The sequence below is a fragment of the Eptatretus burgeri genome, chromosome 12, assembly GCF_056783735.1.
Source record: "Eptatretus burgeri isolate ZD-2024b chromosome 12, Ebu_testis_v1, whole genome shotgun sequence".
Classification (NCBI taxonomy): domain Eukaryota; kingdom Metazoa; phylum Chordata; class Myxini; order Myxiniformes; family Myxinidae; genus Eptatretus; species Eptatretus burgeri.
In genome coordinates this window covers 27,991,395-28,018,595 of record NC_140972.1, presented here as the reverse complement: position 1 = coordinate 28,018,595, position 27,201 = coordinate 27,991,395, and the positions used below count along the sequence as shown (strand labels likewise).

Sequence of the window (27,201 nt, the reverse complement as noted above, 5' to 3'; positions counted from 1 at the left end):
AATGAAAAAGTGGATTCATGTTGAATAGATTGTTTCTTTATAATTAAGGATACATCGATCCTTTGTCAAAAAAGTGATGGATGGGAGAACTTGAGATTTTAATATTTCATAAACTTATACCCAACATAAATATCTAGTGCCTGCTAGATATTACACACAATATCAATTTCTATTTTGATGAGTTATTCTTGAAACAAGTTAAAATTCCTCCAGTTGAAAACTTATAAAATGACTCCTGTATACATCATATTCCTCTTTGCTCGTCTCAAGCACACGTTCCTTTCAGAAAAAAAACAAAAAAAAAATCGGAATCACTAGCGCGTTGAGGAAGGGACGACTCATTAGCCAGACAATTGGCCCCGTACGGGAAAGACAATGCCCAGCGGCCAGCACCCTACCCGAGGAGACTGAAAATCAGGAAAAGGTGGGTGGTGGTACTACCCCTGGTCGGTTGGAAAAAATAAAATAAAAAAGAATACCATTGTTGGTTTGAATTCAGAATTTTCCTTCTCCTTTAGCAAGTAGCCTTCACCACTGCTATCGAGGCTGACTTCCCCAGAAATTTACATGCCTTTCCATATTACAAAACGATAAATATAGTCCATATCTCCTACAAAATGTCATGTCGAGTGGATGAATGGAGTCATTTAAAAGCAGTGGTGTAATGGAACAACTGTTGTGGCAATTTTAAGATCAATAAATATGACAGATACTGATCAATGTGACTGCATTGATGAAACTCCTTGTGTAGCAGTTGTTGGTAGACCATTGAGCATCATTACAGAGCATGCAATACGCAACAATCCTAGTACTTCCTCATCATTCAAATGACCGGGCCTGTCTGGTTTTCCACTGGTGTGTCAGAGCCCGATGTAGAGGACAGTCTGTTCCTTTTTGCCCGTTTCCTGCAAAATAAAGTACACATTCTTGTGAAAGGGCAAGCCACTGAATGAAACAGTTTGACGAGGCAGATTTATTCATTCCTCAGATATGTTCACAAGTGTCTGGGATATAATTCGCAACATTACGTCGAGCTCTCGGCAAAATAACTAATCGATGTCTTGATTATGTGAATATGGCTTTGTGCCTTCATTTAGGGGGACTGCATTTGATGACTACAAGTCAGAAAAACATTTTACAACTGGAAGGGTACTCGGTAGAGCGCATACCTCCACCACGTAATGCCTGATCCGGAAGAACATATAGTTTTTGAAACATTATGCTATATATTAGTAGTGTACCTACAATCGGGTCTCGTGACCATTTTGGCCGAACCAAGGTTTGAAGGTTAATTTTACGTGATTTGAGGGTGCTGAATAAAACGAGTTGGGGGTGAACCTCGTAAAAATGTGGGTTAACTCGGCTCGAAGTCAAAATTGAAGATGGCCGCCACACGACTTCCGGGAAATTTTTTTAAATGTCATATCTTTGCTTCTACATTTCAGATTTTTTTTATTTTTTGTCTAAATACATGTTTTTGAGGTCAAGGATTTCATTTAATGACATTGCAATTCGCTACATGTATTTTTTTAGTCATAAAAATCTATATTAACACTTTTTGGAGGAAAAATCAAAAATGGCCGCCAGGTAACTTCAAGAAAAATCCAAAAATGGCATATCACTTCTCAGTCTCATATATGAGTAAATGATGAGTCTAAGTTTATGCTATCTCGTCAACATTGCATTTCATATGTTGAATATTTATATTGGTATATATTTTCATAAACATCAATGTTATAAAGTAGATTCCAGGAGGACTGCAACCATATAGAGAATGCTAAACATGAAAACTTCTTCGGATATGCAACAATTTGAAATCTTTAGCCCAGCCGTGGAATGGCACATGAGAGGGCTTATTCATCATCTTCAGTCACTTGGCCCAGAGTCACTGATTTCCTCTGTCACTGATCTCTTAGTGTTCAATTAACTCCTACTGATGCTCAACCAAGACATTCAAGCTTCTTGGAAGTGCATCCTGGATGAACCTTCCTGGCACATGTCTGCCTTCCCTCAGTGTCCATCCATGGTTTGTGGGTTCAGGTGGGGCATCTGTCTTGTCGTAATTCAGGTGAACTGAAAAGGGCAATTTGGTTAAGCACCTCCTGTGTCACAGGAAGTGCTTTCCCAACTGCCCTCAACAGACTGCACACCTGCGTTTTAGTGCCTTTGTCATACACATAGTCTTCTTTCCATGTTTGAAAAATCCAGATGTTGTGTCAGATCCGGTGTGAATATGCAGTGGAATCAAAATGTCAGCTATGTCCTGTGAACATGTAGTTCTCTGCAGTTGATAATATATTTCTTCCACTTGATAGCAAGGATAAGCCTGATGTTGGCTTCACAGTTTGGGTGGCTCGCTTAGGATCCTAGGTCCTGATTTTGAGCCCTGTTGGCTGCTGAATTAACACCAGGCGGGGTTGACTCAGCCTGTTATATTTCTGAGGTTGGTGAAATGAGTAACAGTGTACTGGTGGAGGGGCGCAGCATCAGCAGCACAGCTGTGCTTTTAAGAAATGATAGCTACCCGGCAGCCAAGCTACCATATTGAACAACAGGTAGCAAAGATGCCCTCTGTTTTGTGTGTAACATGAAAAGAAGGTACAAGTACATAATGGTCAGCATCAATCACAACTGCATCCATGATTCCTGCTTTCTGTATCTGGGAATAGATGTAGAAGATGATTGTATCTGCCTCAATGTGCTTGCATTCAAAATCTTCAATTCTTTCTCCTGTGGAAAGGTTCCAACATTTTTGTCTGATAGAATAAACAAAGCCAATACCTGGATGTTTCATTGCAAGCTTGTTGAATCCATCTTTCAGAAATTTCTGCAGTCTTTGTTTACTGGAATGCAGAACAGGTTGTGAAGGCTGGAAGCTTGTCTGATGTCTTCATATACACATTTCTGGACCCATCCCTAATTGATGGGTTTGTTACACGTCGCTCATGCGCACGAGCTTTGTGATTTCGACATCATAGGAGTCATTCACAAACACAATTTGGTTTGCGTGTGGATGCCTCGCAAGAATATGAGAAAACGATTTATTTGCATAATCACCCCATGTGAAGGTTGTCCTGTCTGGTTTCTCACGGTCTTCCGCAAATGCAGAGACTGGTTGCGACAGGAAACTCGTATCGACTAATGCAATGTACCTATCAAGAACTGGATCGATGGGCTGTATGGGTCGTTTCTCAACTAATTTTCCATTTCTGGACTTTCTTCATGGTGCCATTAATGTTGAATATTGGCAGGCACTCATCTGTCACACGGCAGCCGAATAAACCCCACATTTCACCTGTGCATTTCACAGGGTATTGCATCATCTGTGCAAGAGTAACTTTCTCTTCAGCTGTCTGTGCCAGCCAGATTACTGATGCCATCGCTTGGTTTTCCATGGCATCTGTGTTTGTCACTTTGGTTGGTATTGTATCCTTACTCACAGGTGGCTTGCTGAAACTACACCTTGAACTTCTGTGGATTGTAGCAACGAAGGGTGTATTCTCCAAAAACATGCGATCACTGAAGAACTGTTTCACTTTTCTTTTACCGTCTTCATGGGCACTTTCAAAGTCACGAACAAGTTCATCAGACGCAATAAAACCAGATGCCAAGAGATCTCAGTTGTGGCTTCTTCAGATCAAACGGATTGCAGTCAAACACTGTGATGCAACGACAGTGTCTACAAAAACTCTACACACCCTTTCAAATTTTTCACCTTTTGTTATCTTATATCCTGGAATTAAATTGCATTAAATAAGACTTTTTCCACCATTATTTACACACCGTAACCCACAACTTCCAAGTGAAAAACAAATTCGACAAATTTCAGAAAATTAATTAATAATACAAAACTAGAATATCTTGGTTGGATAAGTGTCCACCCCCCTGAGTTATTACTTGGTGGAAGCACCTTTGACGACAATTACAGCTGTGAGTCTGTTGGGATAGCTCTCCACCAACATTGTACACCTTGATTGGGAAATATTTTCCCATTCTTTTGTACAAAACTGTTTAAGCTCAGTCAAGTTGTGTGGGGAGCGTTGATGGACAGCAATCAACAAGTCATGCCACAGATTTTCAATTGGATTTAGGTCGGGGCTCTGACTGGGCCACTCAAGGACATTTATCTTTTTGTTCTTTAACCACTCCAGTGTACCTTTGGCTGTATGCCTCGGGTCGTTGTCATGGTGAAAAGGGAATTTCTGTCCCAATTTCAGCTTTCTTGTAGAGGACAACAGGTTTTCCTCCAGGATTTTTCTGTATTTTGCTCCAACAATTTTCCCTTCTATCCCGACAAGTGCCCCAGTCTCTGCTGATGAGAAACATCCCCATAACATGATGCTGCCACCACCATATTTCACAGTAGGGATGGTGTTCTTTGGGTGATGTGCTGTGTTGGGTTTGCACCAAATGTAACATTTTGCATTGAGGCCAAAAAGTTCCATCTTAGTTTCATCAGACCACAAACTTTTTGCCACATGGCTTCAGAATCTCCAGAGTGCTGTTTTGCATACCTCAAACAGGACTCAATGTAGGCTTTTTTGAGTAATTGCTTCTTTCTTTCCACCCTAGCGTACAGGCCAGATTTATGGAGTGCTTGGGATATTGTTGTCACATGCACACAGTGACCCATCTTTGCAATAAAGGCATGTAGCTCTTTCAAAGTTGCCTTTGGCCTCTTTTGGAGGGACGGCCTGATCTGGGCAGGGACTTGGTGGTACTATACGCCTTCTACTTCTCAATGATTGTCATGACTATACTCCAAAGGATATTCAAGGCCTTTGAAATATTTCTACACCCATCTCCTGATCTGTGCCTTTCCACAACTTTATCTCCTTGGTGCTCATGGTCTTTTGAAAGCTCCTTGGTGATCATGGTTGAGTCTTTGCTGTGAAATGCGCTACCCAGAAAAGGAAACCCACAGGAACAACTGATTTTATTTTGAAATAATCGGACACAGGTGGTGCCAATTAACTGTGTGTGTGATTTTTGAATGTGATTGGTGACACCTGAGCTAATTTACAATTGCTATTATCAGGGGGGTGGACACTTATCCAACCAAGATATTCTAGTTTTGTATTTTAAATTAATTTTCTGTAATTTGTTCTTCACTTGGAAGTCTTGGGTTACGATGTGTAAATAAAGGTGGGAAAATTCTGATTTAATGAAATATAATTCCAGGCCATAAGGTAACAAAAGGTGAACATTTTGAGAGGGGGTGTAGACTTTCTATAGGCACTGTATCTCGGTCCTGGACAGCTTGCTCGGCAATCTAGAATTGATTGGGGTATTCTCATTGTGAGTCTGAAATGAGCTATTCAGCTGTGCCTAGGCATGTAGAGCCGTTCTTACTCTGTTCACAATGAGTTCATATTCCTTGTGGTAGTTAAAAACATCTCATTCCACAGACTTCTCAGCAGCCAACCTTCAACTTGGAACTTATTTCCTGCCCTGTGAGATGCCCTTTTATTATTTTCATGACGAACGAAATAAATATAGCGACTTGCAATGTCATTAAATGAAATCCTTGATCTCAAATAGGTAAGGCAGCATGAAGGGAAAATAATGCGGTGTGAGGGGAGGGGAAGGGAAGGCAGCATGAGGGAAGGGAAGGGCGATAAAACATGCCCAAAAAGCAATATTTTCTTTTTAACTGCCAGGTTATACAATATATAAAACTGTGCGAGAGCATTTACACCCATGTAATCGACCTGGAAAAGGCCTGCCTGCATGCATGTGCATGCTTGCACATGCAGCGACATTTGCACCCCTCCGGTCAGCTCACTCCGAATCTGATTCATACATGCTACAGTCCCCTCATCAGAAGGTGAGGGGTAGGTGGGGAGGGGGAGGGGTGGGAAAGAAAGGGAGATGGGTGGGGAGAGAGAGGGGGGGTGGGAGTGGTCGGAGAGAGAGAGAGAGAGAGAGAGAGAGAGAGAGAGAGAGAGAGAGAGAGAGAGAGAGAGAGAGAGAGAGAGAGAGAGAGAGAGAGAGAGAGAGAGAGAGAGAGAGAGAGAGAGAGAGAGAGAGAGAGAGAGAGAGAGAGAGAGAGAGAGAGAGAGAGAGGTAGGATGGAGGGAGAGGGGAGAGTGTGGAGGAGGATAGGAGAGGGGGGCAGGGGGAAGGATTCCAGCAGATGTGACGGCCAGTTTAACATCCGTCCGAGAGATGGCACACACTGATGAATCACCCTGCCTGTAAAACACTGGGATTACAGTTTATTGCTGGGTTGGGATTTGAACCCAGGCTAGACAGCTAAGAAGCAAGCATGTGTACTTCTCGGCTATCCTGTCATGATGTGGTGACTGAATTGCTTTGGAAATGTAAACATTTTTTTTTATTGTAATCATATTTTTGCCTTCTTAACGTCAGAGATGTCCACACAGACAACCGTGCTGCGGTATCGCCAAGGAGGCTTGCAGAGATCAAACCATGAAGAGCGCTCCAAGCAAGCACTCCAGTGACACGGTAAAAAAACTTTTAAAAACTAAAGGTTTAATTTTTTTATATGTATTTATCTAAGCTGAAGTGACGGGTCATACAATGAAAGGAGATCGTACAAAAAGGATAAACGTGGTGTAAAATATAATTGTACATTTTCAGCGAGCTGGCTGCAATCCGACGCACTGCAGAACAATGCCGGGCCAACGTAGGCGAGTAGCCCCTGAACTTTGTTCAAGTCAATCGAAATACAGTATTCAGTGACAGTGCGAATATTGTAGAGCGCATGCCAAGTGGCTTAAGCACTCAAGGAAGCACTCCAATGAAACCGTTGATAAGGAATGGCTCACTCAGCAAGCGACTAGCGATCGCCGATCCATCATATTAACACCTCCCGGAGATACCCGAATGTGAAACTCTGACCAAAGTGGACAAATCAGCATGTTTTTTTTCGAGCAGTCAGAACTGCTGCTAAGTTCAATTCTGGAGCTTAAATTATAAGCATTGCAAGGTATTCAGCGATTTGTAAGTATGATGAACAAGGATTCGATGATATAAGTGAGGAAAGTGGAAAAAATAACCTTCATCGATTGATGTGGAGACTGATGTAAGAACCCTTGGACCTTAAGCCAGTCACCTTAACCATTGAGGCAACACCAGGCTAATTTTAAATATGTAATGATTGATTTAAGAATGCCATTTTGCTTTTATGAACAGGAAGAGGAGTTTGTAGGGGGGAGAGCAAAGATGGGACAGAGTTGGGAGGAGGAGGTTGAGAATTGCGGGTGGGGGAGGCTTTCGCTGGAGGGAAGGGGGTTGAGGCAGTGCCGTAGAATACCAGAGTTTGGTGAACTCATTGTGAGCGAAAACGATCGTGATTGGAGGGAGAGGTGATCATATGACCGCAAGGCACCATCTTGTCATCACCATAATTTTTTTATTCTGAATTCAGTTTTGGGGGGTAGACGATGCCGTGCTGTTCAACATGGGGCTCAACATATACACACTTGCCTTTCAACTGTCTAGCATGGGTTTTAATCTTGGCCCAGCCATAAACTGTCATCCTGTTGTTTCACAGACTGGGTGAATCATCAATGTGTGCACTGTCCCTCTGATGGATGTTAAACTTGACATCCCGTCGACCGACATTTGTTAATTAATGCTAATTCCCAGGCAAAAATAACATTCCTTTCCTGAAGTAATTCTCTGCAGACTTCTGTAGTATATGAGAGTAGAACTCTCATATACTATAGTTCTATACTACAGAGAACAGGCATGATTTATGTTAATGCCAAATTCTATTTTGCAAGCAGAATATTTTGTCCTCTTTTTAGATAAATTGAACCTCCGCCGCCCGATGTTTCACCGCCATTTTGCGGCGGGCGGTACAGGAACCTTGCTTCTGAGTGAAACAGAGAGTGCAACACAATGAACCTTTTAAAGTCCATGAAATAATTTAAATTGATAGATTAACTTAAACTTTTTCAGTCACTGGGGACGGATACTTTTGTTTGCCCTTCCCGTCACTGGGGACGGGTACTTTTCCTTGTCAGGTTATAAGGACATTCCATTGAGATAAGATTAAAGTTTTCAAACTCTTGTGTTTTTTTTAATACAAAATGCCTTTCAAGGACAAATTGTAATAAACAGTACATGGGATTTAAATCTGGGATCACAGCATCATGAAGTTGGTCATCGTAAATGAGTGAGCAGTAAACCTGCAGTCATTTTAATCCCAAGCTCCATTTTCACAATTAGTTATCCAGCAAAAAGGAAAGCATATCAAGTTGTGTAATGGATATCATTGGAATACCTGCAACAGTTATAGGCACAAAGCAGAAAACCAAGAGTGAGGATGAGGGCAGCAATAAGAAGGGCAGCCAGTACTCCAGGTTGGCTTACTGTTGTGTTCGTGATGTGAAGTTCCATTGTCTGGCAACGGTCACCTTCAAATCCATCCCTGCATCTATCAGGCAGAAACAAATAGGGATCAGCAGAAATGTATTTGCTTTGAGACACTTACAGGCTCGGTTATAGGATACAGTAATCGGTGAACAGATAGGTTCAGTACTTAGTGAAGCAACCATTGGTTCCGGCTCCATAATGTTCCCAATAGTCTCACGCCATGGAACCTTTGCTGTGCGAAACTTTTCTTTGCCCAAGAATGGTGTTGATGCAATATTTTGCAAAAACCATGTGATCATTGCACACTGCTCAATTTGAGTGGTGGTCTGCAGCATTGTCCTAAAAACCTTGAATAGATGATTCATTATGATGGTCAGGGTTTCTTCCAGTGAAATTTATCTGAAGGCAAAAAAAATTGTAGTTGTAGCCCCTCACCATCTGTTGATATCTCCTTTCCTACCCCTGAGGTTTTCACTGTTACCTAACACGTACTGATACTCCAACCATGATTACGAACCAAAGCTCACAGGCACTCTGTCCCCATTTGTCTTTTTGCTACTTCTTCACCACTGTCATGGAAATGCATTCTTGTCTGCCTGTTCCACTTTTCCATTCAGCTCTTTATGGTTATTCATCCTCTGTTATCATCTGAGCTCAAGCATTTGGACATTGGTATTGCAGCACTCTCTGAGGTTCGGAGACCGGATTGCGGTGAGATAATGGTGGGTGGTTACACTTACTATTGGTCTGGTCGCTCTGATGGTTACCATACTCAAGGAGTTGCTGTAGCTGTGTCCAATAAGCTGACCCCAATGATAATTGAGGTAACACCGGTCAACGAGCGTATTATGAGACTAAGGATTTGTCACTCCTGAGGTGTCATTTCCCTGGTCTCTGTCTATTCTCCGACTGAGGCGAGTGACCTCACCGTGAAGGACACATTCTACGCCACGCTCGAGTCTGTTGTTGATCAGTGCCCCAGACGAGATACACTTCTAGTCTTGGGGGATTTCAATGCATCGACTGGAACTGATAGGGATGGTTATGAGACGTGTGTTAGTCCCTATAGGTCAGGAACTATGAATCAGAATAACACTAAGTTTCTTTACTTTGCAAGAAGTCATGGACTTAGGGTGGCTGGTTCATGGTTTCAGCGCCCACAAGCTCATCACTGGACTTGGTATTCCAACGCTGGTGGTGTGGCAAAGGAGATTGACCATGTCCTCGTTGACGGTCGCTGGAGGATGATCCAGAACTGCAGGGTCTACCGGAGTGCTCAGTTCCTCAATACTGACCACCGGCTTGTTGTAGCAACTCTAAAGCTGCACCTTAAATCCTGGAGAATGGTACCATCCCAGCCTCGGCTGGATGTTGGCAAGTTCAAGGATGAGAGAGTAGCTGAGAAGTTTGCGAACAAGCTGAGTGGACATTTGGGGTGTCTGGGTGCTTTGGGGGGTGCTGAAGAGTTATGGATTACCTTCAAGACCACTGTCCTTGATGTTGCCGGTGGATGCCTTGGAGCTCACCGCAGGGCAAAGAAGAATTTTGTCTCTCAAGGGGCACTGGATACCATTGACCAGAGTCGCAGGGCCAGGCTGAATGGCAGAGCTGAGCTGTTCAGGAAGCTGAGGCGTAAAACTGTACGTGCACTGAGGATGGACAAGGAGGCCTATGTGCGAGGAATCTGTGAGGGGTAGAGCATCACCTGTGGACAGGTGATTCTCGTCCCGCTTACAGGGGAATTCGCGCATTGCGTTCATCCAAGCCCATCCCTCGGAGCACTGCAGTTCGAGCAGAGAGTGGTAGGCTCTTGACAGAGGAGTCTGAAGTGAAGGCCCGCCGGGCCGGTTACTTTGAGCGGTTGTACCAGGCTGATCCACCAGCTGTCGAGTTGGACGTCAATGGTGTTACAATCCTTGTTGCTGACCCTCCAATCAATTGTGGTCCACCTTCGCTTGTGGAAACACGGGCTGCGGTGAACCGGTTGAAACAGGGTAAAGCTCCAGGGATCTGTGGCATCCATGCTGAACTTCTCAAGGCTGGTGGAAATGCTGCACTCGTGTCGTTGCATGCAGTTTTGTGCTCTGCCTGGAACACAGGCATCATCCCAACTGATTGGAAGAGGGGCCTTGTTGTCCCTCTCTGGAAAGGGAAGGGTGATCGCCAAGACTACAACAACTACCAAGGGGTGACGCTGCTCTCAGTGCCGGGCAAGGTCTTTGCTCGGATAATTCTTGATAGGGTTCGCCACCATCTACTTGAGCACCAGCGTCCAGAGCAGTCAGACTTTACACCAAAGAGGTCAACGATTGACCGTATCCTTGCTCTTCGTGTCCTCACCGAATGCAGACGAGAGTTTCGGCAGGGGCTGCTCGCAGCCTATGTTGATCTCTGTTAAGCGTTCGATTCAGTGAATCGGGATGCCCTCTGGAGGATTCTTGGTCTTCGTGGGGTGCCACCAAAACTGATCGATCTGATGTCTGAACTCTACTCTGGTACTGAGAGTGCTGTGAAGTGTGGTGGTACCATCTCTGACTTATTTCCAGTTGTTACTGGAGTTCGTCAGGGGTGTGTACTGGCCCCCACACTTTTCAGCACTTGTATGGACTGGATTTTAGGGAGGATGTCGGAGAGATCAAGCTGCGGTGCATCGTTTGGGAATGTCAAGATTTCAGACCTTGATTTCGCAGATGATGCAGTCATCTTTGTGGAGACTTTAGATATCCTTTTGGGGGCCCTCGAGGTGCTGAATCAGGAGTCGGAGCCGCTGGGATTGCGGGTTTCTTGGGTCAAAACATAAGATCCAGGCTTTCAATGACATCTTGGATGCTGCTGTCCTGTCTGTGTCTGTTTGTGGTGAGGATGTTGAGGTCATGGAGAGATTCACTTACCTTGGCAGTGATATTCATGTCTCTGTTGGCTGTGAGTCAGAGGTCAATAGACGTCTGGGTCGGGCCTGGGGAGTCATGGATTCACTGGATCATGGGGTGTGGCGCTGCCGGTACCTGTGCGGGAGGACGAAAGTCTGAGTCTTCAGGTCCTTGGTGCTTCCAGTCTTGCTCTATGGATGCGAGACTTAGACTCTGACCAAGGATCTGAGACTGAGACTGAATTCCTTTGGTACCAGGTCTCTTCGGAGAATCCTTGGCTATTGCTGGTCAGATTTTGTGTCCAACGAGCGGTTGCTGAGAGAGACTTGGATGAGATTTGTTACCTGCATGTCCGTGAGCATCAGTTGCGGCTGTATGGACATGTGGCTCGTTTTCCTGACGCTGATCCTGCTCACCAGATTCTCTCAGCAAGGGACTCTCGTGAGTGGAGGAGGCCAATGGGCCGACCACGTGCCTCGTGGTTGCAGCAGGTTGACCAGCATCTCAAGGAGATGGGGATGGGCCTGGCATCTGCCTGGGGGAAGGCTAGACGGAGGCCCCTGGAGTACCGGCGGAAAGTGGACGCAGCGACGCGCTGTTCTGGCACATGCTCCCATACCTGACCTGACCTCTTTATGGAGTAAGTTTTTATGGAGTGTGAAACACAAGTGTTCCATCCACTTGAATAAGACAGGGTCGTGCTGAAGTAGCGCACTTGTATCTTTGAGCCATCAAACCTGGATTTGATTTTCCGCCCAACTATAAACGGTCACTCTCGAGTTTCGCAGGTAAAGCATTACACACAAAGTCCACAATCCCTTGGATGGATATTAAGTGTGGCAGGGTGTCTGATCCCATCTGCAAGCCTCACATGTCTCAGCTTCCTTATAAGTATCTCCTTGTTTTCATTCAACCCTACATTCCAGTTCAGGACACAAACATCTTCAAAGTGACTCTTTCTCAAGCTGTATCAAGCTCCTGGCTCGAGGGGGGAGTTCGTGGCCATCGCAAAAGTACAAAGTCACACATGATTTTATTGTTGTACATACCAAGACCTTTCAAAAAAATTTGGGTGACAAGCCCAAATCTGTATAGATTTTGCTCCAGAGGGCGCTTTTCAAAATGGCCACCATAAGTATTACTTTTGACCATATCTTGGTCTGTGAGACTCAGAGAGACATGATATTGGTGCCTAAACCTATGTTTTCAGGGTCAAGGAACTCAATAAGACCAATAACAATTACATTGGCTCCTTCGTTTGTGGCAGCCATCTTGAATTTCAAAATGGCCACCATTCAAAATCGCAGTTGTCCATATATCAGTCATCAAAACACATAGACGCTTGATGGTGTCTATACTCATGCATTTAAGCCCAAGGAATCCAATGATAAGAGTATAATAATACAGTGGTTCATTTGGTTGAGTTATCATGCAACCTTAAATCTCTGGGAACGAGGTTTGTCCTGGAAAAGAATGCAGACTGTGTCATGCTCAGACACATTAGCACCTTCATGATCCCAGTTGTCAACGGCTGCTGATGTGAATTCTCCAGGATCAAAATGAGCTGGTAGTGCAACATCCTGCCTATTCTGCTGTGCAGTGTAGGTTGCAATGTCATATTGATATTGTCGCAGTTCTCCGTAGCTTAGCGCAAGCCCTTGACGATTCAAGATATTGGTGATGATTTTCCCTGCATGCCCGAGACTGTGAGCTGATTCAGCATTCATTACATGCATTGGCGTTCTCCTTATGCCACAATGATGTACATAATACAAAGTCTGAAACAGAGCTTGGATCTTCCTGCAACGTTGAGCAGAGAGGCAACCATCAGCAGTCTGTTTGGAATCACTGTTATTCAGACCCTCACTATTCTCTGTTTCACATGCATCGTCATTTAACTCTTCATCATCTACATCTTCTGCTGTTGGATCTGTTTCCGTCATTACAGCTTCAGCTGCCTTGGGGTATGTCTCGGGGTTGAAATTGTATAAATATCCTAAAAACCTAAGTATCGATTCTGGCATTCCCATACTGGAGCATGCATGTTTTAGATCTTGAGCAGCACAAAATCTATCATCTAGGTTAAAATCATGACTATCAAGACTTTGCCGTCGCACACTGGCGCAAACCTGTACAGGATCAATGGAGCGAATACGCTCTGCCAAAACATCTGCTCTATTGCATGGCACACTACAAACCATCAAAGACGTTCGCAACTGGTCAGGATATGTAAAATCAATGCTACAACCAAAGTGTCTAAAAATATATATCTTCACATCTCTTGCGAAATTGATGCTCGTCCTCCACAAGTCTATTCAATCGGTCTCTGATTCTACTTAGTTCATAGCCATTGCCACGTTTCAGTCCCTCTTCTAACTCAGAAACGATATCACTCCATGCACGCTGCTTGGGGTTCAGCTCTGGTGTATCGCCAGTTGAACGTTGAGCATTCTCAAACTTTTGGATGTATGATGTCATGCACTGTTTGTGATAATACAAGTCAGCTCCAAAAACTGCATGCTCATCCTGGAGATCACACATTCGACTGAAAATGTCATCCTGGAAGAAGTTTGCTGCTTGTAAAAGTGAAGTAGCACGGTTCGACTCAGATATACGATATTTCGTGAAGTCCCGTTTGTGTGACTTCTTGTTACAATCGATGCAGTTCATCGAGTAGTTGACACTATATGCATCTGTAGGATTTGGAGGTGAACGTACAGCGGAGTGAGCACGAGTCGCAACCCCATGTGGACTGCCAGATTCTTCTGAGGATAGCGATGCTTTCTGTGATTTCCCTCCTTCCTGGATGCGTCTGAGCAGATTCGCATTGGTGTACTTCTTGTAGCACTGGTTGGAAACATGATAATAGAAGAAGTCACTCTGGGCTGGCATCAACTTTATGCGTTTTGTTGCAGAGTCGTTTCGTCTGTTACTAGCTTCCCGTATTCGTTTACACCCGTTGGATGTGCTGATCAGTTTTCCCTGCGTTGGCTCTTGACAAATTACACATTGTCCGGTCAAAATCACCAACTCCTGTCCCCGAAAGCTGTACAAATTCCATTGCTGATTGTGGATTAGGGCTTGTATTCGGTCTTGTATTAGTGCTTGTCTTCAGAATTTATCTGAAATAAAAGAGAAGTGGATTACAGTGAGTTGATTTGTTAAATGAAGATCTTTAAACGTAATGATTACAGAAAGCAGCAAATCTTCAATTTTGTGATGGACACCATATCGCCATGGTTCGTGGCTCCAGGGGAAGTTTGTCAGGTCAGGTCAGGTATGGGAGCATGTGCCAGAACAGCGCGTCGCTGCATCCACTTTCCGCCGGTACTCCAGGGGCCTCCGTCTGGCCATCCCCCAGGCAGATGCCAGGCCCATCCCCATCTCCTTGAGATGATGGTCAACCTGCTGCAACCATGAGGCACGTGGTCGGCCCACTGGCCTCCTCCACTCATGAGACTCCCTCGCTGAGAGAATCTGGTGAGCAGGATCAGCGTCAGGAAAACGAGCCACATGTCCATACAGCCGCAGCTGACGCTCACGGACTATGCAGGTAACAAATCTCATCCGAGTCTCTCTCAGCAACCGCTCGTTGGACACAAAATCCGACCAGCGATAGCCAAGGATTCTCCGAAGAGACCTGGTACCAAAGGAATTAAGTCTCCGTCTCAGATCCTTGGTCAAAGTCCAAGTCTCGCACCCATAGAGCAAGACTGGAAGTACCAAGGACCTGAAGACTCGGACTTCGTCCTCCCGCACAGGTACCGGCAGCGCCACACCCCATGATCCAGTGAATCCATGACTCCCCAGGCCCGACCCAGACGTCTATTGACCTCCGGCTCACAACCTGCGGAGACATGAATATCACTGCCAAGGTAAGTGAATCTATCCACGGCCTCAACATCCTCACCACAAACAGACACAGACAGGACAGCAGCATCCAAGATGTCACCGAAAGCCTGGATCTTTGTTTTGACCCAAGAAATCCGGAATCCCAACGGCTCCGACTCCTCATTCAGCACCTCGAGGGCCCCCAAGAGGATGTCTAAAGTCTCCGCAAAGATGACTGCATCATCTGCAAAATCAAGGTCCGAGATCTTGACATTGCCAAACGATGCACCGCAACTTGATCTCTCCGACATCCTCCCAAAAATCCAGTCCATACAAGTGCTGAAAAGTGTGGGGGCAAGTACACATCCCTGACGAACTCCAGTAACAACTGGAAATAAGTCAGAGGCGGTACCACCACACTTCACAGCACTCTCAGTACCAGAGTAGAGTTCAGACATCAGATCGATCAGTTTCGGTGGCACCCCACGAAGACCAAGAATCCTCCAGAGGACATCCCGATTCACTGAATCGAACGCTTTACAGAGATCAACATAGGCTGCAAGCAGCCCCTGCCGAAACTCTCGTCTGCGTTCGGTGAGGACACGAAGTGCAAGGATACGGTCAATCGTTGACCTCTTTGGTGTAAAGCCTGACTGCTCTGGACGCTGGTGCTCAAGCAGATGGTGGCGAACCCTATCAAGAATTATCCGAGCAAAGACCTTGCCCGGCACTGAGAGCAGCGTCACCCCTCGGTAGTTGTTGCAGTCTTGGCGATCACCCTTCCCTTTCCAGAGAGGGACAACAAGGCCCCTCTTCCAGTCAGTTGGGATGATGCCTGTGTTCCAGGCAGAGCACAAAACTGCATGCAACGACGCGAGTGCAGCATTTCCACCAGCCTTGAGAAGTTCGGCATGGATGCCACAGATCCCTGGAGCTTTGCCCCGTTTCAACTGGTTCACCGCAGCCCGTGTTTCCACAAGCGATGGTGGACCACAGTTGATTCGAGGGTCAGCAACAGGGATTGTAACACCCTTGACGTCCAACTCGACAGCTGGGGGATCAGCCTGGTACAACCGCTCAAAGTAACCGGCCCAGCGGGCCTTCACTTCAGACTCCTCTGTCAAGAGCCTACCACTCTCTGCTCGAACTGCAGTGCTCCGAGGGATGGGCTTGGATGAACGTAATGCGCGAATTCCCCTGTAAGCGGGACGAGAATCACCTGTCCACAGGTGATGCTCTACCCCCTCACAGATTCCTCGCACATAGGCCTCCTTGTCCACCCTCAGTGCACGTACAGTTTACGCCTCAGCTCCCTGAACAGCTCAGCTCTGCCATTCAGCCTGGCCCTGCGACTCTGGTCAATGGTATCCAGTGTCCCTTGAGAGACAAAATTCTTCTTTGCCCTGCGGTGAACTCCAAGGCATCCACCGGCAACATCAAGGACGGTGGTCTTGAAGGTGCTCCACAACTCTTCAGGACCCCCAAAGCACCCAGACCCCCCAAGTGTCCACTCAGCCTGTTCGCAAACTCCTCAGCTACTCTCTCATCCCTGAGCTTGGCAACATCCAGCCTAGGCTGGGATGGTACCATTCTCCAGGATTTAAGGTGCAGCTTTAGAGTTGCTACAACAAGCCTGTGGTCAGTATTGAGGAACTGAGCACTCCGGTAGACCCTGCAGTTCTGGATCATCCTCCAACGACCGTCAATGAGGACATGGTCAATCTCCTTTGCCACACCGCCAGCGTTGGAATACCAAGTCCAGCGATGAGCTTGCGGGCGCTGAAACCATGAACCAGCCACCCTAAGTCCATGACTTCTTGCAAAGTCAAGGAACTTAGTGCTATTCTGGTTCATAGTTCCTGACCCATGGGGACCAACACATACCTCATAACCATCCCTATCAGTTCCAGTCGATGCATTGAAATCCCCCAAGACTAGAAGTGTATCTCGTCTGGGGCACTGATCAACCACAGACTCGAGTGTGGCGTAGAATGTGTCCTTCACGGTAAGATCACTCGCCTCAGTCGGAGCATAAATAGAGACCAGGGAAATGACACCTAAGGAGTGACGAATCCTTAATCTCATAATGCGCTCGTTGACCGGTGTTACCTCAATTATCATTGGGGTCAGCTTATTGGACACAGCTACAGCAACTCCTTGGGTATGGTAACCATCAGAGCGACCAGACCAATAGTAGGTGTAACCACCCACCATTATCTCGCCGCAATCCGGTCTCCGAACCTCAGAGAGAGCTGCAATCCCGATGTCCAAACGCTTGAGCTCAGATGATAACAGAGACAGGTGATCATCCTCTCTTAGGGATAGGACATTCCAGGCACCCACCGGAAGGGACCGCCTCAGGTTAACCCAAGGAGACCGCCGTCTGGTGGACGACACCTCAGCACCACTCCGACACACTCTCCCGCAATCTGACCCAGGGATGTTACCCCGTGGTTTCCTCTATCAAAGATTGGGGGTCCCGAAGGCTTTGCCCCAATCCCATCATCCGGTGAGCTGCCCGGCGAAGGGAAGCTGCACAGGAGGTACTCCCACGGAGTGGGTTTTCAGATTTTTTTGCGTTTTTGCGTTTTGCGGAATAAAGCGTTTTACGGTGGCTGGAGTGCAAATCCTGCCACCAACCTCCTAATAAGAAGTAACCCAACTGCAGGAGGACGTCCGCAGACACAGTTGGGCACTAGATATGGATGGCCGTTGGCTCACAAGGAGCTCCTCCGCCCTTTGACAGGTTTTGTTTTTAATCCTGCTGGGTGTCCATATCCAAACACCCTCCTCACCAGAAAACCTGGTGGGGGAGACGGTTTAGTCGCCGACAACCCGACCATGGAACAGGTTAGTACAGGTTTACATGGTACCTGTAGCAGGTCACAGATCGAACCTGACCTGACAAAACCTGACCTGACCTGAAGTTTGTGGCCATCGTAAAAGTACAAAGTCACCCATGATTTTGGTGATAATAGTTATGGGCATCACGTTGGATTTATAGGTTACCTGAATATACTGAAGAAGATTTTTGCTGGTCTCAGTGAATCACTGTATTATTATACTCATATAATTGGATTCCTTGGGCTTAAATGCATGAGTATAGACACCAACATCAAGCGTCTATGTGTTTTGATGACTGATATATGGACAACTGCGATTTTGAATGGCGGCCATTTTGAAATTCAAGATGGCTGCCGCAAATGAAGGAGCCAATGTAATTGTTATTGGTCTTATTGAGTTCCTTGACCCTGAAAACAGGTTTAGGCACCAATATCATGTCTCTATGAGTCTCACAGACCAAGATATGGTCAAAAGTAATACTTATGGTGGCCATTTTGAAAAGCGCCCTCTGTAGCAAAATCTATACAGATTTGGGCTTGTCACCCAAATATTTTTGAAAGGTCTTGGTATGTACAACAATAAAATCATGGGTGAGTTTGTACTTTTGCGATGGCCACGAACTCCCCCCGAGAGCCGACACTATATGTTTGATTCAACAGAGGAAGGAGAAATGTGCCTTCCAAGCACCCACTATTGACAGAGATCAATCACCCAATATGAAGGTGGAAGATTCTATGCCTCACAGTCTTCACAGTCACAGCAGCAATATCACTGAAGACAATGTTAAGGCCACATTTTAGGAGTCCGCTTGGGAGGTTACACCAAGCACCAAACATCAAACAGTTTCTATTCACTGATGGAATCCCCATAGTTTGGTCATTTTCTCACAATGATCCTTGGAGATGAGTGAAAATGTTGGAATGTGCCACCAAGTACCTCTTAATTTTCCTCCTAATGATGTGAATTGTCTCTCCTGCTTACAATCAACAAATAACAAATTGAACTAATTAATACTCTCGAAGCCCAACAAAGTTGTGAATCTGTCGAATAAACCTGCCATCTGTCACTTGCCAACACACTTTGTCTATTCCATTTTCCTGCAACATCTATGACTCTTGGTCTTGGAGGAACTTGTACAAATCGGTATGTGACTTCGGATGACATTCGGAGACATCAATGAAAGAAGAGACAAGGGATTTGAAAGTGTGATCCCAGCATTATGAGCCACATGCTCAGATAATCTGTATATTTTACTAGCAAATACCACCCGTCACTTCACTGACAGGAATACTAAGGGAAGGGGAGAGAGAGAGAGAGAGAGAGAGAGGAAAGGGGGGAGAGAGAGGAGGGAAGGGAGAGTTAGGAGGGGTGGGGAAGCAAGGAAAGGGGAGGGGAGTGGGGTGTGGACAGTGCAGAAGGGGGGAGGGAGAGGGAGAGGGGATGGAAAGCAGCTCCACCCTTTCGCTCCCTCCTCCCACAAAGGTATCCAATGTTGCCGGGCAACGTCATGTCTCTCCTCCCACCCCTTTCCCTCTCCTCCCACCCAACCCCATACCCTCCAGACTCCCACCCCACCCATTCACCTCCCTCCTCCCACCAACACTCTTTTCCTACCTCCTCCCACAAAGGTGTACCCGGCTTTGCCCGGGATCTAATGTACATCTATTGGACCACCTCAATTAAGCACATATTTAGAGACAAACATTTTATTTATCAATCTGCAAAATATTGAACAGAAATATCGACGAAATTGAACATTTTATTGTAATGAATGCGTTTGGGTTGACAATATTGAATGTTTTTTTTCCCATTAAATGCCAGACTATGCAAATAGTTTGGTGTTCCAACTCTAGAGCAGCCCACGTGTCGCTGACATTGTGACAAAGATACTCGAAATCTGTTTTGTCAGACAATCGGAACGCACTCTCTAAACAACCATATGTATAGGTATACGGATCAAAATCGCTTGTTTTTACATTTTCGTTGGGTGGATATTTCGATAAGTTAGGTAAGGTGGTAACATTTTTTAGATCCTCGTGGAGGATCTCCAAGTCTTACTCACGTTGTTGTTCTTCATCTTTTTCTTGTGGACTTTTTTGTTTCACAGCCTACAGTTTTCATCGAAACTTCCTGAAACTTGGCACATGTATGTAAAATACCCTGCGCAGACAGAAACCATCTCCGATTTTGAAAATTCCTCCGAGAAAAAAAAGTTATGACGTCAAAATATCTCCGCGAATGGAAATCGCCTAAAAAATTATCTCCAAAACTTGGCAACCTTTTTGAATTCTGTTTGCGGTAATCGAACACGGCATCAGCAGAGATGAATTACCGCACATATGATACATCACTATGACGTCATATCAATTTTTATGACGTCATTCCTATTTTTTGACATTTTTTGTTTCACAGCCTACAGTTTTCATCGAAACTTCCTGAAACTTGGCATATATATGTAAAAATACCCTGCGCAGACAGTAACAATCTCCGATTTTGAAAATTCCTCCTAGAAAAAAAAGTTATGACGTCAAAATATCTCCGCTAATGGAAATCGCCTAAAAAATTATCTCCGAAACTCGGCAAGCTTTTTGAATTCTGTTTGCAGGAATCGAACACGGCATTAGCAGAGATTAATTACCGCACATATGATACATCACTATGACGTCATATCAATTTTTATGACGTCATTCCTATTTTTTGACTTTTTGTTTCACAACCCAGAGTTTTCATCGGATCTTCGTGAAACTTGCCATGTATATGCAGAAAGCCCACGCGCAAGCAGTAACCATCTTTGATTTTGGAAATTCTTCCGAGAAAAAAAGTTGACGCCATAATATCGCAACTAATGGAAATCGCCTACACCATTATCTCTGAAACTGGGCAAGCTGTTTGAATTTTGTTTGCGGGAATCAAGCCGGGCATCAGCACAGATAATTTATCGCAAACCTGATACATCACAATGACGTCATATTCGTTTTTATGACGTCATCATTAAGAGGACGAGGATCTTAGCTCATTTGAGCTTGTTTCTACAAACTCTTCCTTCACCCTTGAGAGTTACGTTGTTAGATGAGCAGTAAAATTACCTTGAAAGCGATGCATAGGTTATGTGTAATGTTTTCAGCTTTTGAATAAGAGGTTACATGACTCCTTCACCTATCTTTTGCGAGGTTCCCACTGTCGTGCGATCCGTTACGAACGTCACGATTGGCCATTCGTAGCTGATCATGGAATTTCTCTGAAAGCTGTTCCCACTATCACGATGCGTGGCACGATTGAAATCGTGGTCTCACAGAGCGTGGTGTTTGTCTTGTCTAAGATCGATCCCGATCACCACGATTAGGAAGCACGATTAGATGCGATCTGTCGCGCTTTGTTACGATGCAATACGATCTGATACGATGATCCCGATTGACAAGTAATCGTGTTGATCGTAGAAAAATTTTGAACCGTTCAAAAATTTTCTATGATTAACACGATTGCTACGACTGACCTCAAGATCTGATAAGATCTGATCGGATCACCACGATTAGTCCATGATTAAGACCACAATTTCAATCGTGCCGCGCATCATGATAGTGGAAACTTAGCATTACTGATCATTGTAAGAGTTATTTTTCACATCTGATACCACATTTGACGATCGGAGCTCACCATCTCACCAATTATATGGGTATCCGTCACGATTAACTTTGGGAAGTCGGAGGAGTCACAAACTCGCAAGCAAATCCCACCTGTTGCTTTACTGAATATGGAGATGGTGTAAGATATGGAGAAGCCTTCCTTAAATAAATACGATTATATGCTTAGTTATAATATAATAATAATAACCATTCCTTTTAAGCCGTGAGGCACATAGGGTTGCCGAGGCAGTTTCATTAGCTTGGGAGTACAGTCGTGGACGGGTCGCCACTCCGACGCAGGATACCCGAATGGCTTATTACCCCAGTAAGATGGTATTCATTTTGCCAACCTCGGAAAGATGACACGCTGAGTCAAGCCACCTGGTGTTATTTAAATGATACGACAGTGACTCGAACTCAAGAGCCCAAGATCTTAAGTCAGCCACCTTTTCTGTTAAGTCATCACCAGGCTTCTGCTCAGTTATAAGAATCAGTAATTTCTTAACATTTTCAGATTTCACTCAAGATTGACACTTAAGTTATTGGCGAACAGTCCACGAGATCGATCCTCAAATCCGAACTCGTATTTAGATTCTATACTTGAATTAGTCAGTGAGAGTAGATCGTATTTCAAAGGCAAGGCTTTTTGAGTCGGCTGAATCAAAATGGTGGCTGAGACCCCTGCGAGGTGAAGTTGGGCTGACCAAGGATAAACCTTTCATGAAGGTAAGTCATAAATTATCTTCAAAAGGGATGTTTAAATTTACCCAAATACCCAGTTTTCATTCATGCACTCCCTTGGAGTTCCCTTAGCTTGCATGCAAAGTTTGGGGCTGTTCGGTTTCATGGTTTTAGAGTTATGGAGGAGACATACTCACCAACTGACTGTCTGACACACTGACAAATATAATATTATATATTAAGAAAATTATAAATGAAGAAGTGAGACCCAGCAGATCAACATTTATAATTAAATTCAACTAATGAGGTTATTTGTGAGCTCAACTATTCTTGGCCATCATATCAGGTGAGGATTAGTGCCAATATGCCTGGTGTTGGCTTAATGATTAAGGTGGTGGTCTTGGGATCTGAGAATCCTGAGTTCAAATCCCACTCGGCTGTTGAATTAAAACCAGGTGGGGTTGACTCTGCCTGTCATCCTTCCGAGGTCAGCAAAATGAGTGCCAGCATGCTGGTATCCTGCGTCAGAGTGGTGACCCGTCCAGGGTTGTGCCCAATAGCCAAGGAGACCGCTTAGGCAGCACCAACGGTCTGCACAGAGTACTGGATGGATGGATGGATGGATGGATTAGTGCCAATGTTACTCGATGGATGAAAACCTGGATGAAATGTTATTTTTTTCTTTCCTCATCATTGTTCAAAAGGCTGGCTTGTCTTATAAACAACCATTTGGAGATAAAATATGTCATGGAGTCTTTTGGAATAACCTTGAGGGAGAAACCATGACCACAAACTATATTATTAGATTAAATAGTATGAATGTATATAAATAGATGTACATGTAAAATGAAGACAAACAGATGGCTTAACTTGATAGTAATGTATAGACACAGATAAAAATGAAGTAAATTGGTAATTACTACAAAGAGATACAGCACCAGTGTAATGGATGAAATCACACATTTCAGTGTCGAAGTTTGTTTTCTTGTTCAACCCTTAACCCAAACTATGGGCTCTAGTCAGGTTGTTGGTTGCATATTGCACCTGATGATGCTCGTTCTGACTGAGGTTACTCGTGGTGCATTCGTTATTTCTATGCTGTTGGATTTGGCCCCATTTTCTCTAATCCCTGATTTTATTCCTTCTCTGATAAATTTAATCACTTAACCTCATTGTCACAAATTAATCCACTTGTCTCAGCGGGGGGAGGGTGGGGGACGGAGGAAGGGGATATTCATGTATTAGGAGACGATGCAAAAGATTCAAACGGTACTCAGGTAGGGACTGTAGGTACTCAGAGGTATACACTCAGAGGTACTGTAGGTACTCAGAGGTACTGTAGGTACTCAGAGGTATACACTCAGAGGTACTGTAGGTACTCAGAGGGATACACCAAAAAGACTCGCTACTATATGACCTATTGACCTACAAAGCAAAAGTGCAGTGCATCGTGCGTCTCCTCTTACTTGCAACGGAACGTTCCTTCTGGCAGCACGAAGCAATCGCCGTTCATACAGAAGTGGGAATCTGCACAAGAGGTACTGGCCCATTGTGCTGCAAATGAACATGGCATACATCGTCCAACAATACAAGTGCCGTGCAACCGTATTATCCCGGGATCATTCTCCCATTCGTAATCCCCAGCTCGTGAAAGAGTGTGCCATTCTCACCTTTTTAATCCCATCGATTGGAAACGTCACGGGGCAACATGTCTCAGCAATATGCTATAACCAAGTTAAACGTATACAGTACATTTGAATAACATACAGTAAATCTAATAAAGAAAAAGAATGGATGTAAAGAGCAAATAGTCACATACCTGACATGTTGCTTTTCACTCTTCCCTCGTCAACCCCTTCAGGAGCTACGAGGCCACACAGCACCGACCACAAATATTTTCAGAATTTCCTGCAAAAGCAGGAAACATGTCACGACATTCCATATGTGGGAATGTCGTTCTCCGGGACAAGACGCAGCAGAGAAGAAAGCAAGGGGATTTGATGGGAAGCGCGTAATTTGAACAAGTTATGCTGTTGTTAGTTGTGTGATGTCGTTTGATCATAACTGATTATATCAAGAGAACCAGCATTCCCCTTGGACATGTGAACCCAAATGACAATTATTACACATCTTGTATTAAGAACCCTTTTCCGCTTCATTGTTTAAATACACGATTTTAAAATATATTTTTAAGTTGATTTACTTTTTATTCTGCTATTGTCTTTTTTTTCACCATGCAGTGTACCCTTTTGATGGATTGTTATACGACACAGAAGGAGGCCACTCAACGTTCTTCATCAGCATATACAGGCATCTTTACATCCGTGCATTCCAGAATAAATCATCGTCCGCATGAGCGTCAGCTTAAACATGGAAGAAGGATATGAAACATCAGTCCAAGCCTGGGTCGAGCAAAGCGAAATGAAATTGCATTGGTGGTAAAATGATTCAAATTGGTGCTGCGCGACTTTGACCATAACAGGTAAAATCTCAATCTCAGCTTCTACCGAAACAGTTGTTTTCAAATTTCGAACTAGAAGCGTACTCGGTAGAGTGCATACCTCTGCCACGTAATGCCTGATCCACGAGAGCATATCGGGCCCAATACATTTTTGAAATATCATGCTAGATATCATTTTTGGCCCCATCTCTCAATGGTGAAGAATCACATTTAAAATTAAATAATTCTCGTATCCAGATCCAGATTCTGAGCTTCACCAAAATCGAAGCAATTTGTCGTGGTCACACACCCAACCTGTCCACCAAGTTTCATCCAAATATGTCCACAAGTTTGTGAGATATTGTGCTATATATTCGTTTAGCCCGATCTCTCAATTGTGAAAAATCCCTTAAAAATTAGCGGATCCGGATCCGGATTTTCACCAAAATTGAATCTATTCTTCCTTGTCACACTCACAATGTGTCCACCAAGTTCTGTCCGAATCCGTCTACAACCTTTTGAGGTATCGTGCTATAAATCATTTTTAGCCCGATCTCTCAATGTTGAAGAATCTCTTTAAAAATTTGATTCGTCGGATCCGGATCTTCACCAAAATATAATCAGTTCGTTCTTGTCAAACACCCAACCTGCCCACCAAATTTAATCTGGATCCGTCCACAACGTTTTGAGATATCCTGCACACAAACAAACAAGAAAAAGGCATCGTGCAGAGCACGATACTTGCAAAATCCACCCTCTCTCCAAAGGTTGCTGTGGATACATCAGATTGTCCATTTCATTAAGATTAAAATTGACAATCTTAACCAAAGCTCAGGTCAATTGGTTGGTTTCCCAATTCAGTGATGCAATATGCAAATCATGTTCAACTATGAAGCCAATCGGATGAAAATGTCGATTTTAGAAATTGGACCTCAAGATGACCTTTGACCTTAAAATCAATAGGCTTCTCAGTTGAGACTACCTCTACAACTTGGTGAAGTTTGATAATCAGTTTAGAATTGTGATCTGTCGGCAATTAACAGACAGAAAAACAAAATCACCTGACCAATATACTTTAAAAATCTTCGATTTTGCAAGTAACAGACAGACAGAGGGGTGAAAACATGATCTCCTTCACATTCGGTGGCGGAGGTAATAAACACCCCCGTGTGCATTGTGGTCTCGTTATTTTATAAGTTAAAATCAAACCATCCAATAGTTTTCCTTTAATCTGCAAAAAAAACCTCCAAAAAAGTTGTCATGTGGACCGTGGCAGGGTGGTACATCACTCATTTTAAGGCATTTTACTGTATATACTGCATTTATTAAATGACAAGTCATTCCATCCATTGGGACCATACTCTGCACAGAACAGCAGTTGCAGTCTCTTGTGCTATTGGGCACAATCCTGGAGAGGTCACCGCTCCAACATAAGATACTCAAATGACAATCATCCCAGCAAACTGGTACTCATTTTGCCAACCTCGGAAGGATGACAGGCTGAATCAACCCTACCTGGCAATCATTCAACAGCTGAACAGGATTTGAACTCAAGACCCCAGGATCCCAAGCCCACCATCCATCCATCGGGACCATACTCTGTGAAGAGCGTTGGTGCTGCCGAAGCACTCTCCTCGGCTATTAGGCACAATCCTGGACGGGTCGCCACTCTGACACAGGATGCCAGCAAGCTGGCACTCATTTTGCCGACCTCGGAAGGATGACAGGCAGAGTCAATCCCACCTGGTATTCAACAGCCGAGTGGGATTTGAACTCAGGATCCTCGGATCCAAAGCCCACCACCCTAACCATTAAGCCAACATTAAGGAACATTTTATCTCATGTCCCATGGGACCTATTATTTAATTACATCGGGTTACAAAAAAATTGCTTTTTCTGAAAAAAGATTTCCGATTTCACTCGAGATTTCGACAAAATTATTTAGGCCATGAGTTCTGATTGTCAAATATGGAATCAGATTTCAAATATCAGCTTTTAAGCCTTGGAAAAACGCCACGATTAGCTCTCTTAACACGGATATACACCTTAGCATGGATTTCACCCAAAGCTGAAAACCCCTTTGGGGAGTGGGGCAAATGAAGTCGCTACAACCTCCATCATGAGACCCTTCGTCCTCCTATCAAGTTTGGTTGTGATTGGATAAGTAATTGCGTGTTTTATTTTCAGTTGTGATTTCAGACAGACAGACACCAACATTTGTCCAGGTACTCCATTCAACTACAGTTATAAGGGAGCCATCAGAGATGAAGTCGTCCATCAGAGATGAAGGTCCTCCATAAAATATGTAAAACATCCAGAAATTTCAAACATCTGCCATGAAAATGAGTCCCTCATCGACTAATGTCCCTCAGAGTTTAGTTCTTCATCATCAATGTGTGACTGTGTTGCCAAAAATGGCACACCTCCATACGCGGAATGTTCACATGCATATGGACGCGGATACGGACATTTCATTCACATTAAATGCACAAATGAGCTCAAATTCTCAGTTGTTGTTGGTGATAAGTGTCTCACAAGCATGTACTATACTCACATGTATGTATTG

At 44.4% G+C, this 27,201-nt stretch overlaps 2 protein-coding genes and 1 pseudogene across 10 annotated transcripts in view; 1 reads left to right on the top strand and 2 right to left on the bottom strand.

The window, feature by feature from the left end:
* Window positions 1–24,402, top strand: part of CDC23 (cell division cycle 23) — a 121,776-nt gene extending 97,374 nt beyond the window's left edge. For 5 of the 9 annotated variants that reach the window (XM_085849959.1, XM_085849954.1, XM_085849960.1 and 2 more), the window contains one exon: window positions 24,057–24,402. In XM_085849959.1, the coding sequence (XP_085706085.1) occupies window positions 24,057–24,196 (140 nt within the window). In that variant the 3' untranslated portion in view covers window positions 24,197–24,402. Of the gene's footprint in view, window positions 1–6,372; window positions 6,469–24,056 lie in introns of all 9 variants that reach the window. The other 4 variants (XM_085849958.1, XM_085849957.1, XM_085849956.1 and 1 more) reach the window with 2 other exon arrangements.
* Window positions 21–24,130, bottom strand: LOC147015318 (uncharacterized). The gene is made up of 4 exons (XM_085849969.1): window positions 24,015–24,130; window positions 23,662–23,749; window positions 8,255–8,407; window positions 21–905 (listed from the first exon to the last, which is right to left on the bottom strand). The coding sequence occupies exons 1-4, from the start codon at window positions 24,019–24,021 to the stop codon at window positions 824–826; spliced, it is 330 nt and encodes a 109-aa protein (XP_085706095.1). The 5' UTR covers window positions 24,022–24,130; the 3' UTR covers window positions 21–823.
* Window positions 8,420–14,474, bottom strand: LOC147015319 (uncharacterized; annotated as a pseudogene).
* Window positions 24,403–27,201: the final 2,799 nt, after the last annotated feature.